General features: G+C 44.6%; 1 protein-coding gene across 9 annotated transcripts in view; it reads left to right on the top strand.

The window, feature by feature from the left end:
- The first annotated feature begins 2088 nt into the window (after positions 1 to 2088).
- Positions 2089 to 14477, top strand: part of Tmem19 (transmembrane protein 19) — a 19862-nt gene continuing 7473 nt past the window's right edge. For 2 of the 9 annotated variants that reach the window (XM_021174762.2, XM_021174761.2), the window contains exons 1-5: positions 2172 to 2224; positions 2719 to 2869; positions 4907 to 5020; positions 13640 to 13777; positions 14128 to 14382. In XM_021174762.2, coding sequence (XP_021030421.2) covers positions 2740 to 2869; positions 4907 to 5020; positions 13640 to 13777; positions 14128 to 14382 — 637 coding nt within the window. In that variant the 5' untranslated portion in view covers positions 2172 to 2224; positions 2719 to 2739. Of the gene's footprint in view, positions 2225 to 2413; positions 2870 to 4906; positions 5021 to 12093; positions 12240 to 13639; positions 13778 to 14127; positions 14383 to 14477 lie in introns of those variants that run through there. The other 7 variants (XM_029482705.1, XM_029482707.1, XM_021174764.2 and 4 more) reach the window with 7 other exon arrangements.

Genomic DNA, 14477 nt, shown 5'->3' with positions numbered 1-14477 from the left:
GAACGTGCAGGCCTGATTTAAAGCACATTAGGGAATTCTGAGGGAGGTGACCTCTCTGTTAATCTGTTGTGTCCATCTCTGGACATTCTATTACCGGTGTCGGGGCTGAAAACTTGCTTGGGGGGGTGGTGTCTGGAAACTGTTGACTGAGGAAGCAGCTGAGGACGTCTGGACGCTGCTGCTGACCCATTGTCCTTGCCTCAGGCCAGGTGGTGGGGCAGCTTCTGAGGTCTGGACTTGCCTGGAATTGCCCAGTTCTTAGCAACAGAAGTGTAGGCCTAGTCTCCTTAACTGCCAATTTGAAGCCTGTCATGGAATCAGACCAGTCTTTTCACTATAAAGAATAAATAACAGAGGATATATAATAATTTTGGTTGAAGCCACTATTTTGTGTTCTACCAAAGGAAAAACCTTCTTGGCATATATTTTGAAATTTAAAATAGCATGAAGTTTTACAAATGTGCCCCACCGTGATACAAAATGGTTTCAGCTACCAGACATCCCATGTACATCAAAAGAAATATAGCCTAACCAGAAAAAAAAAAAAAAGCCCTTCCCCCAGCAGTGGAAATGTAAGCTTTTAAAGGTTGACTGGGTTATGTCACAGTTGTGTACAATATCTAAATAATTCCTTTTCCTCCCACACTGTCAACAAGTAGCTGGAAACACCTCAGAAATGTGTGGTTGTCAGCTTGTTACGATTCACTTGGACAAAATAACTCCCAATCAACCTCAGCCTCCTGAATTCTGGGATTAATAACATGGGCCACCACATCTACTGAGATCTTTGTTTTGAACCTGGGGCTGGGAAGATGGCACTGTGCATAAAGTGCTTTCTGTAGAAACCTGAGAACATGATTTAAATCCCCAGAACCACATGGGACTGGCACAATAGTACCCATGTATAAAAGGTAAAATCAGTCACAAGACTCGGATTATCTGAGAATAGGATGGTCTGCTGTGTAAATGAATGGACAGGACACACACACTTGAAATTGTAGAGGAATTTTAATCCAGCAAGATGGCTCCTCTAGCAAGGGATTACATCCAAAGACACACGTCTTTATGATCTGGCTAGAGCGCAGACAGGCCACATCCCTTTAACTCCTCTGCCTGGAATACGGATACAACCTTAGTACAGTCCGTTAAGGTCAAATTCGTTTGTAGAAGGAAGGAGCCAGGTGTGAAAGTGACGTCTAATTGAGGGCCAGACAAAGTAACAAAGATCGAAAGATTTGACAGAATGAGTCAGAGATAGAATATACCTTACAAGGACAGCACAGGAGAGAGAAGCTATTTTGAGAGCAGCAGTGCAGGGAGAGACAGCTAGGCAGAGTTGGGAGGCAGTGCCAGGAATGCGGTGCAGTTGCAGTTGAGTTCGGGCTGTGGTTTTTGTTTCTTTGTTTCAAGTCTATGAAGTTCATTGCAGGTCAGCAGAGGCAACTGAAGCCGGAGCCAGGTGAGTAGAACAAATTGCCAGAGTTGTTTGAGGCTAGGCAGAACAATTCAATGGGAACTTGAGAGAAGCCAGATTGAATCAGGCAGCTTGGTGAGGAGTTTGAGCCAGAACAGCTGAGTTGAACCAGACAGCCAGAGTTCTAGAAAGAACTAGAAAGGGTGAGCTTATTCAACAGTAAGCCCTACAAGAGGACAATTACATCAGACGAATAAGTTACTTTTACAGATAGAGCGGATGGGGACAGACACTTCCACAATGTGTGTTAGAACAATAATTATACAAAAGCTCAGTGGTGGGAACTATATTTATGTTTACATACCGCAGTACCAGTTGAGTCTGGCCCAGGTTAAGGGCCAAGCCATTGTTTTAAGCTACTTTCTAAGTAATTTCGCTTCTAACGATAAACTCCTACGTCGTCCACAAGACACCCTATCGCCTGGTATGAATGCTTCATAAGTTACAACCCATTACTGGCTCTAAATTCACTCACACTTTCATTATTCCATAAATGGCAGGTTTTAGTGACCCACACCACCCTTACTGGTGACATTTTTTTTTTTCAAGTCTAGGCTGTCCACAAATCCCAAGACCTAAGTTGTCTATTTTGGAGGTGCTTTAGAAACACCACTCCGACCCGCAAAGAGATGCTAACCAAATTCAAGCCGGGTTTCCGCCTCGACGAGTCACGTGAGCGGAGCAGGGCTGCTGCGCATGCGTACACGGAGGGAGTCGCGGAGAGACTGCAGCGACTCCCGGGGCAGCGGGGTGAGGACGTAAAGGCGCTCGCCCGCGCTGTTCCCAGCCGTGGTTCGCTTGCCCGGGCAGCGCACGGCAGAGCTGGAGCTGGGGCAGACGCGGTGCAGGGGCCGAGGGGGCGGGGCGCGCCGTGCGGGGGCGGAGCTCGAGGCGTCCGAGGGCGGGGAGGGGCGGGGCTCCGCGGTGCTGGCCGCTCATTGGCCACCAGTCGTTTGTGCTCCTTCCGGGTCCCCCTAGGTGGGAGCAGCCGGCAGCCCTGCTGGCCTGGCGGATCCTCTGTGCATCCTCCATGCACCTTCTTTTTCCAAGGGCGACGTTAACCTCCCCGGGTCGAGCCGGAGCGCTGCGCCTGCGGCAGTGACTAGACGTTTTGGATTTACGATTCTGTTTTGTCGTTCGGTTGGTGGAAGATGTTGGTATTTCTCTATGCCTCTAAAGGGGTATTGTTGCAAGAAACTTGAATGACTTGGTTCAACTGAAATGCTATCTATCCCCCCCCTCAGGTGCTCGTAGCTCTATTTTCCATGACAGATAGTGACGACAGTACGTGCAAAAGGTATATAAAGATGATTACCAATATAGTAATACTGAGCCTGATCATTTGCATTTCCCTAGCGTTCTGGATTATGTCAATGACTGCTAGCACCTATTATGGTAAGTGAAAGTGTCTTAAGTTTTGCTAGAAGTTAATGGGTGGAATTTTAAACTACGACTCAAAATCCAAAAAAATACGTAAATGGTTAAGCACAATTATGTTCATTGCCATAACCTGAATCTGGTTTGCTGTGGTGACAAGATCAACAGTGTCTAGAGAACTTTACAGCCTTCCATGATGTTTCTTGTGCTGATATTTAATGATATCTATCACAAAACGCATGTCTCAAATAATTACTTCTGTTTACCTTAGTTGGGGGGGTGAGACATAAAAGGTAGTTTTGTGAAACAATTTGGGGGATGCTTATCATCTTAAGATTTGTCATGGTGTAGCGGTTTCATAATCCCGTGAGAATAACAAAGGAGGTACAGTCTTTACATTTGCAAGTTGAAGAATTTGTCACTTCAAACACTTCAAACACATAGGCAGGTCTGGTGCAGACGAGCGCTGTCACCGAGCTCGTCCGGTTTGATCCTCACCGTACCCTGCAGCCACTTCGCAGAAAGGAGGTGCTTTCTCTTTTCATTGGCTTCTTGGTAAATCTTTGCTCTCATGAAGCCAAATCTTGCTGTCTTAGCTCCTACTACTGCTCCTCCTCCTACTCTTCATGATCTTTGTCTCAGCCTCCAAAGTATTGGGATTACAACCTCAAACCATCGTATATGACTTTACAGGACACTTCAACATAAGACAAGACTTTACGGACTTTTCTCCCTTAGTATATATTAATTGTACAAGCCGATGGATTTCATTTTGGCATTAATATATTTGGATTATATACCTTGGTCCTGTGATGGTTCTAAAGGATTATTTTGGATTTGGCTCTTATAGTGGGGGGTTAAATCCAGGGTTTTGCATATAATTTGCATATACTGTGCACCCGTGCATGTGTTCAGAGGCCGCTCCATATCCAACTCTTGTTTGTTGCCTGTTTGGGTTGTTTTGTTTTAAGACAAGGCCTCAGCGTGTAGCCCTGGGTGATCTCAAATTCAAATCCTCTGGTCTCAGGCTCCTATGTTCTGGAATTATGTGGGCCAACCTTCCAGTGAGATCTTTAACATTTCAAAACAGGGACTTGAGGCAGTGACTCTGGGTTGGGTGTCCTTGCTGTGCAAGCTTGGGACCTGAGTTTGAATCCCCTGAACCCACTTGAGGCTGGGCCCAGTAGAACACATTTATAATTCCAGTGCTCCTGGGCAGGAGGAGGCATAGGAGAACCCCCAGGAACTCCTGGGCCAACTCAAAGTTATTCTGACTTCTACATACACATTATCTATACACACACACACACAAATACATATACACTCGGGCACACACATCACACATAAACATGCACACACACTGGTTTTTTTGTTTTTGTTTTTCTGAGACAGACTGTAGGCCAGACATAGACAAGGCTGGCCTAGAACTTAAAGAGATCTGCTAACTCTGCCTCCCGGATGCTGGTGTGAATGCACCACAACACCTGGCACACACACAGATTTTTAAGTTTTGAAGCTGTCTTAGAAGTTGCCTATGCCCACGAGAGCATTCTGATATAACTAAGTGGATCAAACTAGGGTTTCCAAGCTCGTCTCTTCCACTAGGATCAGACACCCAATGTAAATGAGTGAGCTATAGCTTCACTTCCCCAAATAAGGTTTTTTTTTTTTTTTCAATCTTCTGTGGCTCAGTTGGCCCTCTTAGCTCTTCGTAGTGTATGAAAAGAATTTTAAGAATATTTAATAAACCAAGTTGTGGTGGTGGCACACGCTTTTAACCCTAGCACTTGGAAGGCAGATCTTTGAGTTCCAGGTCAGCCTGGTTTACAGAGCAAGTTCCAAGACAGCCAGGGCTACACAGAGAAACCCTGTCTCTCGATAGATAGATAGATAGATAGATAGATAGATAGATAGATACATACATATATACTTACATACATATACATACATAGATCCAAAACCTTTTTAGATGACCAAGCCTTCACACTGTTCTCCATGTCTGTATCTCTCCAGCGGCCACTTACAGCCTGTTTCTCTATCCTTATAACTTCCTAGGTAACTTTCGGCCTGTTTCTCCGTGGCGCTGGCTGTTCTCCGTCGTTGTTCCTGTTGTGATCGTCTGTAATGGCTTTAAAAAGAAAAGTCTAGATCACAGTGGGGCTTTAGGAGGTATGTTTTCATTTTGAGTGTTTAAAATAATTAAAAGTTTTTTTTTTAATTTAATCTTATGTTTTCTGGATTCTGAGTATAACTGAATTTGTTTATTTATTTTTTAAAAAAAAACAACTTTAAGACAACATCTCGCTATATAGTCCTGGCTGGCTTGGAACTCACTATGTACACAAGGCTGGCCTGTATTCAACTCATAGAGATCTGCCTGTCTTTGCCTCCCTAGTACTGGGAGGAAAGATGCATGCCACCAGGGCTATCAGTGACTGAATTTCGACATTATGCGATTGAGTGATTCAGCATCTCCTTCTGTGGAACTGAAGGAGCAAAGGCCTTTCAAGTAACCAACACATTCGACTTTGTAATTGAGGTGATTAGGTTAACCGGATTGCCTTCTGTGGACCTTGACCTTGGCTCTTCGGTACTTGGGCTGGCCTCCTGCTGGCAGAATTACTGGAATACCCTTTTAAAGGTGTAAAATGGAAGAGTAAGAAAAAGAATTCTTGGAAATTGATTGCTACCAGCGATCTCAAACCGCTCAATTCCAACCAGTTCTGGGTTACTTTTTAGGACTGAATGGGGCACAGGCTTTATGCCATTATTCTGTTTATTGGGAAGTTAGTGATGGTAGATTTTCATAAACTAGAGTAGACCTACACATAGGTAAGAGAGCGTGATTGGTAAAATGGGGAACCGGGAAAGCAGGCAAGGTCCATTTGAATAATAATGGTGCCTTCTCCCTGTTTCTGGGGAGGGTTTTCAGTGTGTAACCTGGAGGATTTATCAGAAAACAAATGAAACATAAACGTCAGGCAAAGCCACTGGCAAAAGCGCCTTCCTGGAGCCATGGGAAGAACCTGAGCATGTGCTGACTTGGTCCTATAGTTTTGTAAAAATAAAAGCCTTTGATTGTCCCTCCCCCTCTTCCCTGCCCCGCCCCGCCCCACCCCGGGCTGACCATGAATTTCTGGGCACAGCCTTAGCTTCCCTGGTACTGGGATTACAGGCTACAGATTTGGCCACCACAGAAGATCCTTTCAGACTACTTTAATATCTATTTTTATTTTTTTTTTTATAATTAGAAATAGAGGGAAGTGTATGTCTGTGTCCCTCTGCCAGTATGTGCAGGGCCCTGCTGAGCCCAGGGATGTAGGCGCACTATATCTCCTGGATCCAGAGTTGTAGCTGGCTGAGAGTTGCCGGATGTGGGTGCCAGGGACTGAACTCTGATCCCCTGGAAGAGCAGCTCTTTACTCATCAACCATCTCTCCGGCCCCCAGGAATTTTTTTTATTTGAGACTGTGCCTCACGTAGCTCAAGCAGGTCTCAATAAACTGGACATGGCTGAAGATAATCTTAAACTTTTAAGTTCTTGCTGCCCCCACCTCACGTGCGTGCTGGGATACAAAGCATATGCCATCACAACCCGTTTATGGGACACTGGCGCTAAAACCCAGGACTCTGCCCATTCTAGGCGAACACTCGGCCAACTGAGCTATGTCTCCAGCCCCAGATTCTTTTGGTTTTAACCCCAGTACTTTCGAGACTGAGGCTGATGGATCTCCTATGAGTTTTAAGCCAACCTGCTCTACTTAGCAATCCAGGCCAGCCAGAGCTACATAGTGAGACCCATCTCAAAGGAGAGAGAAAAAAAATGGTTCTACAAGTTTAGCTATCCCTGTGAAACCCAGTGACAATTAAATACAATGATAACCTGAAAGGTCTTCGCTTACTAGACAAAGCCAGTGTTTATTGGATGTTTTCAATTATTACTGGGTAGTGTTCCTTTAACATCATACTTCTTCTCATAGTTGAGAAATATTATTTTCAGTCTGTTGGCTGCTTTCCTTCTCTAGTAGTTGAGAAAGAAAGGTAACTGGGTGTGTTGACATTTTTATAAATGTTTTTATAAATATGCAAGCAGTATTAGGGATGGCTATGCCCTATTTGTTTAACAAAGGTAATGTCACCCTTACTACGTGGTGGGCCTTTAGCATTTTGGACTACTTTTAATGAATAATTTGAGCAAACAGAGTTTGACGATAATAGCAGTTATGTTTTGCTTTGGTATATATTATTCTTGACTTATAGCCACAAGGGTCAATTATCTTCCCCAGTCATTCATTCATTCACTCATTGATTCATTGGTGGAGGGCATGGTGAGCACACCCATGTGGAATTCAGAGGACAGCCTTGGAGAGTCAGTTCTCTTCCCACCAGCTCTACAGGGGTCCAACTCAGGGCTTCAAGTGCCTGTGCCCACTGAACCACCTCGTCAGCTCTCAAGGCCTTTAAAAATGTTTTTAACCTGCTTCCAGCAGAAGCCTTGCTGGGTCTAACGAGTCTTCCTCAGGGTGCCCTCTGAGAGTCCCCTGTCTGGTCTGACATACCCCACTGCTGGGCATCAAGGGCTGCTCACCTCTCGGTGCCACTCCGAGAGGAAGAGGCAGCCCCCAGGGCACGGCCAGCAGAGATTGCTCTCTCCTGCTTGCCTTGAGGGAATTTTGAGAATTGTATTGAATCACTGACTGACTGGCACCACTGGAGATGAGTTATCAGAAACATCTAACATGGGACAGGTGGAATGGACTCCAAGCCGATTTCTTCTTCATGCCAGCACATTTTTAGGAAGAGCCCAAAGTACCACCCACCAGGGAAAGAGAAATAGAAGCAAAAGCGGAGGTTCGGGGAAAGAAGTAAGGAAAAAGAACCCCATAACCACAGGGAAAGATGACAAAGATGGAAAGAAAGACTCCAGCGCTGCCCACCCAGGGAATCAAATGGCCAAATCGGCACCTGGGACTAGGAAAAAACAAAACAAAACAAAAAACCATGTGAGCTCAGTGAATGCCAAGAGAACTCTGATTGGCAATATCTGAGAGATCTATACATAAACTGCCACCAGCAGTCAGAGTTGACTCAACCAACAGACCTTTGTTTGTATGGTAACTAACTGTAGTAGCAGAGCTGGGCTATCTGGCCAGCTTCATGATGCTGACTGTCGCTGCTGGCGGGTGCTTCCTTATGGCATAAACTGAGAAATGTTTTCGGGGTATACAGGCTGGGTCCCTTCACCACCCTGTCCCTTCATTTTTATCATCTAACGACCACAGAAAAGAACATTAAAAAAAAAAATCTACCAAAATTTAGCACAGTTAGCATTGACGAGACCATTCTGAAAGGGATGAATGAGGTAACCTCGTTACTGTGACTGTCGCTCACCATCAACCTGAACACCTTCCAAAGGAGATGGGAAACTTCACACAGATCATCAAGCTTGACTTGCAGCACAGTAAACCCTTCAGGTACAATAGGAAACTGGTCCAGTTTAAACCTGCTTGGCCTGAGACACAACAGTGTCAGCATTACCCAGATCATAGGCAAATGCCATAAGTCTGTAAGACTCCGGGACAAAAGTGTTACATCTCTGCTCCAGCTGCAGCAGGGGAAGGTTTCCCCAGAGAAAGTGTAACAGTTCTGTGACAGGGAGAGATGGTTCTGCCAGAGAAAGTGTTACATCTCTGCTCCAGCTGCAGGAGGGGAAGGTTTTCCCTGAGAAAGTGTTACATCTCTGCTTCTACACTGGAAGGTTTTCCCCAGCGAAAGCCCCACTCCAGCGAAAGTGTTACAGCTAGGCTCTGAGAGGTACCCTGGCAGTTCAGTACCAAGGAATGCCCCAGAGTCACACCTCACACAGAGATTTGTTGGGAGGCAGTGGCTGCCTCTGCTTGGGTGAGGGACCTGAGCTGAAGGCAGGATTTATATAGGATTTCCTAAGGGCAGGGAGAGGGCTTTCCAGGGTGGAGATTTTCAGGATAAAGATTGGTAGGTTTCAATTCCTGAGCTTGAGTGAATCGTTTAGTTTTCCTCTTCAGGGACTGGTGGGTTTCCTTTGCTCTTTTATCCTAAAGACTTGAGGTATTAAAGTTAGAGAATAGTAACATTTCTACTCTACTATAAAAAACCAGCTTGGAGAATGTACCAATGTTTCCCATGGTTAGGGTTGCTAGGCTAAGATCACTATGTCAATACCTTTTCTGTAGCAGAGATGTATCCTTTAACTGGGATAAACAGTGAAACCCACGGATAACAGATCCAACCCCAAGAGCCAGACTGACCGGATGTCTGTCTGTCCCGTGGTGGTGATAATTCAGAATGATCATTACGGAGGCTCTAGCCAGTCTTTCATTTATATATCTGATGGGTGTTCTAGCTCACTTTCTCTCCCTTCACTCCTCAACATGAAGACAATTGAATCAACAAATCCCATATGGAATTCTCTCCAAAGCAAAAGGGTTAAGTGCGCTGATCCTGAAGGACACAGTTAACTTCACTTCCTTTGGATTTTGGACTTGGACCTGTCTGGTAGAATTGATTTTGGCCGCTCCTCTGCTCATGAAGGTTCCAGAGGATGTGTCTGGTCTTGTTTCCCTTGAGGTTCTAATACTGGCACGCAGTCCTCTAAAGGAGCTTCCCCATGGTCTGGAAACCTCAGAATTAAGGGAGGTGGATCTGGAGGAGACAAATTGAATTGTTTTTTGTTTGTTTGTTTGTTTGGTTGGTTGGTTTTATTTTGGAGGGGGTGGGGGTGGGCCTATAAGATAGGGTTACTTTATATAGTCCTGGCTGATGTAAAACTCACTCTGTAGACCAAGCTAGCCTTGAACCCATAGAGATGAGCCTCCGCCTCCCAAGGGCTGGGATTAAAGGCATTGCAGGACACTGCCTGGATGAAATAAATCACTAATCTTAAGGACTTACAAAAGTTGGTTTAGACAGACAACCAGCCACCCATTTCCCCCGAGGCACTGGGCCTTGATGAGTCTCACACACTTGGTCTTGAAGAGAACTTGGTTTCTCATCTCCCTAAAGCACTAGAACTGTACTTGAGTCACACCCCAGCCTGGACAGACCTACCTTTGAACTGGATCTCGGCTGCAAACTGTCAGTCATGAGTATGGCATTGTTCACTCTGCCCACTTTGTACTGTTGCCAGAGGGCCTTCCTTCTTTATTCAGGCCTTAAAGATGCTGAACTCATATTCAAACTGCTAGCTCCATATACTGTTCAGAAATAGATTGCCATTAATGTCTTGTATCTATATTATGTAGGTATTGATATAGAACAGATTTATAAAGACTACATTATCTACTAAAGAAGAATCATAGTCATTTATATATATTTTTATTTTATTGACAATAGATTTTTCTTCTTACATAAATATCCACAGCACCATGTCTGTCTGTGTGCAGCCACACTTGCCACGCCCCGAGTTTAATCTTCTCCTTTATAAGAGCTGCTATGGTCATGATCTCCTTCGCAGCAATAGAAACCCTAACTACGACCAAAGTTGAAGGGAACCCATTCTTAATTTCTTTCTGTTTCTATCTTCTTCCTTTTTTTCCTTTTGAGATTGGATTTTATATATAGCCCAGGGAAACTTGCTGTATAGCCGTGGGTGACCTTGAACTGCTGATCCTCCGTCTTGAACTCCGTCTCCATCTCTCTAATGCTGGGATTACAGGCATGCGTGACCATGCTCAGCTTTCTATTGGAGATTGAACCCAAGACTTTGTGCATGCTGGGCAGGCACTCTACACTTGAAAGCTGTCTTCAGCCCATTAACTTACTTTCTTTTCAGTAGTATCTGATATTTCTAAAGTAGGGCTACAAAAGTCTGTCCACTTCTGTAGAACATTCTGGTCCTGTTGATGTGCTCCCTGGTCTGCTTGGGAAAACCTTAGTAGATGATACATCCCTTGAGAGCTAACAGTTGATATCCATGACTCTTTGGATAGATAGTGACTAGCGCAATGTAGGTGCGTAGGAAATAAGTATTCATCGGTTTAAAAACCTTGGCTCTTTCCCTAATCTTTTTACCCCCCCCCTCACCCCCCCCCAAGATGTTTCTGTTTGGAACTTTCTTTCTCTAAGGATTAAAATGTAACACCCATGTGAAGTGTATCGTAATAGTTGGAAATACTTTTCTACCAGGTGACTGTCAATCACTTAAACTTTCCATGTTACCATTTTTCTGTCAATGGAAAGGAATAATGGTTATATCTAGCACTGAGTTACAAGGAGTTCCTTGTGTAAAATGCTTTTGGTACCTGCCACATTTTCATTCAGGCTGGGCATATCATACTTTTAGTATATGCCTGAGATTAAGAGGGAAGCGTTACAGAAGATATTTAGCTATTTAGAGCCCTTGCAACCCAGAAGTACTTTAGTGTGTGGAGATGACAGAGCATAAGGGACACACTGAAAAGAAGCCTTGGGGGTGGGGAGAGAGGGACTTATCCAAGGAATTACTGGCCAGTCATCGTTAGCGTAGTCGTGTTCTGTCTAGCTATGGAGAGTTTATTCGGCCTTTGACTTGGTGAGTTTCAATTTAATTTCTTTGGCCTAGATAATTAGACTTAATGATTAACCGTTTCTGCCTCCACTTTCAGTAACTGAGCAGTGAGGGACCATGTGCGGCAGGCACTGTTCTGGGGACCCAGGACATTGTGATATTGGGGACAGTAAACACAACGGGTTCAAATGCTATCATAGAACTTCCATTTCTCCTCATGGAAGACAGATAAAGTCAAACGTGATCCCATCAGAGCCCTGCCTCTCTGGAGATATTGTGAGCAGAAAAAAAGGGCACTGGCAGGACGAGGTGCCAGGAGAGGCCAGAGCCAGTAGAATCATCCCCCAAGCTTGGCCTTACCAACTCGTTGCTATACTCAGCTCTGACTTGTCTTCCTGAGGGACAAGCCTCCATTCTGAATTGCTTAGAGCTGAGAAAAGCTGGATGCTGTCTGTCGTCATGGAGATTAATTACCACTTTATTAATTAGCCGACAGGCAGAACTACTGGGTGGATGGGAATACGCGTCATCTGTTCAGGCATGCCCGATTCTCGCAGTTAGTGGATGGGAGAAGTCGGTTAGCATGAGAAGCTGTTTCGATGAGCACAATGCCTGGGAAACATTAACATAAGTTGAGCATAAGTCTACAGGTCAGGAGTCCTCTCCCTTGGGCAGGGCTCAGCAAGTATGACACCCTCCCTCCCCAGCACAACAAAAATACTAATATCCTGGCCACCAGTGAGGAGAGGACGGCCATCAGATACTTTGTGATGCTCTGAGGAAACAGGTCACCCCTTATGGCGTATGGGCCAGTAGGAATATGTAACTCCAGACAGACCATCCTGATCCAGCAAATTCCTCAAGGTGAGGGGCATCTTGCATGGTTTGACTGCCTGCTTGCTTACATGAAGTCCTGGGTTACACAGACTGGCGTCAGACTCCTAGGCTCCTGACATCCCTCTTCCCCAGTCTTCTGGATAGCCAGGACGATGGGCACATGCCTAATCATCATGCCCTTTTAAAAAGTGGAGTGACGGGGGGAGGGTATGGGGGACTTTTGGGATAGCATTGGAAATGTAATTGAGGAAAAGATGTAATAATAAAAAAAAGTGGAGTGACTGTAATCAAGAGTGACAGTGTCAAGAAAGGAAAACATCTTCAGGAATGATTCATTGTAAGAGATACCCGTCTATTGGTGCAGGCTCTCTTTAGATCGAAGGTAGTTCTCCTTTGAACTTAGCATGTGCCTAGAGCCAGTACACCCTGATTTAGCTTCATTTGCTCACTTTGGGTGACTGTTAGCCTCATAGCTAACACCTCTTTTGGTTTTTTGTCTTTGTTGCTATTTTGTAGATGCCTATTTTACTCATTTACTCAAAAAAAAAAAAGTCAACTCTCATTTTTGTAGGATTAGCTAACTGTCCTGATACAAATGAAGTTCTCTTGTTCCTTCCACTACCGGGTTCGTTTGAACCAAAATATTCTCAAAATCAATAAGCCAAACGTTTTATTATCAGGTTTTTAAAAGCCCCATCCTGGATTTGTTTGCACTTTCCTGCGATTCCCTGGACAGACTTTGATGCCTGCCCACGCTGGGATCAGACCCTGGGTTCTGCACCCTAGACAAGCATGCTACCCCTGAGATTATCTGCTTTTGAATTTTCATTTTAAAAGAAAATCCCAAGATGTAAGGGAGGAAAGGCAAAAGAAAATATAAACCTATAAAACTATAATCTCGGGCTGGTGAGATGGCTCAGTGGGTAAGAGCACCTGGCTGCTCTTCTGAAGGTCCAGAGTTCAAATCCCAGCACCCACATGGTGGCTCACAACCAGCCGTAATGAGATCTGATGCCCTCTTCTGGGGGGTCTGAAGACAGCTACAGTGTACTTACATATAATAAATAAATAAATCTTTAAAAAAAAAAACCCTATAATCTCTTCTCCCCAGAAAGAGCTACTGACATGAAAAAAAAAATCTTCAGATTAGCCTACTGTTCTGATTGCATGTGGGATGTTTATGACCTAATAATTCAATCATTCTCTTTTTCAAATTGAATATAAAAAGTTTGCCTTACATGATCTTACGTCAGTATTTGAAAGGAGATGGAAATACATTTGAAAGTTATCTGTTCAAATGGCCTTCAGTTTCCTGCTGGGGCAGGGGGTGGGCACCTGAGTTGGAGCGGTGGCCAGGTGTCAGCAGGGTCCGTCAGACCTTAACGCCGCACCAAGTCTAAGCCTGTGTTTATGTTTGTCACTTCCAGGGTTGGTGGTCGGATTCATCTTAACCATCGCAAATTTCAGCTTTTTTACCTCTTTGATGACGTTTTTCCTTTCATCTTCAAAACTCACGAAGTGGAGAGGAAACGTAAAGAAGCGACTGGACTCAGAGTATAAGGAAGGTAGCATTGCTTACCTCTGACGTCACTGCACACCCAGGGACTGTTTGATCCTAACCCAGCTCTGATCAGAACGTGTCAGGCTGACCAGAACCGATGAATTTTATTTAAAATTTACTTCTGGAACCTAATTCAATTCATTATTCCTTTTACCCCAGTAACAGATAATTTCAGAATTTTAGTGCAAGTCTATTGTTCATTATTCTGGTTTTACTAATAACAGTGTATAATGTGGACAAAGATGCCTTGCTACTTTTTTAAAGCTACTGTTCTTTTGTGAAACTTAAAAAAATATATGTCCCTCTAACTGAATCTTTTTTCTTTCTATTTCCCATCTGCTTACCCGTGTCCAGGAGGACAGAGGAATTGGGTCCAGGTGTTCTGTAATGGCGCCGTGCCCACAGAGCTGGCCCTGCTCTACATGATAGAGAACGGCCCCGGGGAAATGCCCATAGATTTTTCCAAGCAACACACTGCTTCCTGGATGTGTTTGTCTCTCTTGGCTGCGCTGGCCAGCTCGGCTGGAGACACCTGGGCTTCTGAAGTTGCTCCTGTTCTGAGCAAAAGCTCACCTCGGCTAATAACAACCTGGGAGAAAGTTCCAGTTGGTGAGTGAGTGTGTGTGTGTGAGTGTGTGTGTGTGTGACTGTGTGTGAGTGTGTGTGTGTGTGTGAGTGTGTGTGTGTGTGAGTGTGTGTGTGTG

This window comes from Mus caroli, chromosome 10 (genome assembly GCF_900094665.2).
Source record: "Mus caroli chromosome 10, CAROLI_EIJ_v1.1, whole genome shotgun sequence".
NCBI classification, from domain to species: domain Eukaryota; kingdom Metazoa; phylum Chordata; class Mammalia; order Rodentia; family Muridae; genus Mus; species Mus caroli.
The sequence above is the reverse complement of the archived record's forward strand: the minus strand, read 5'-3'. Positions and strand labels throughout refer to the sequence as shown.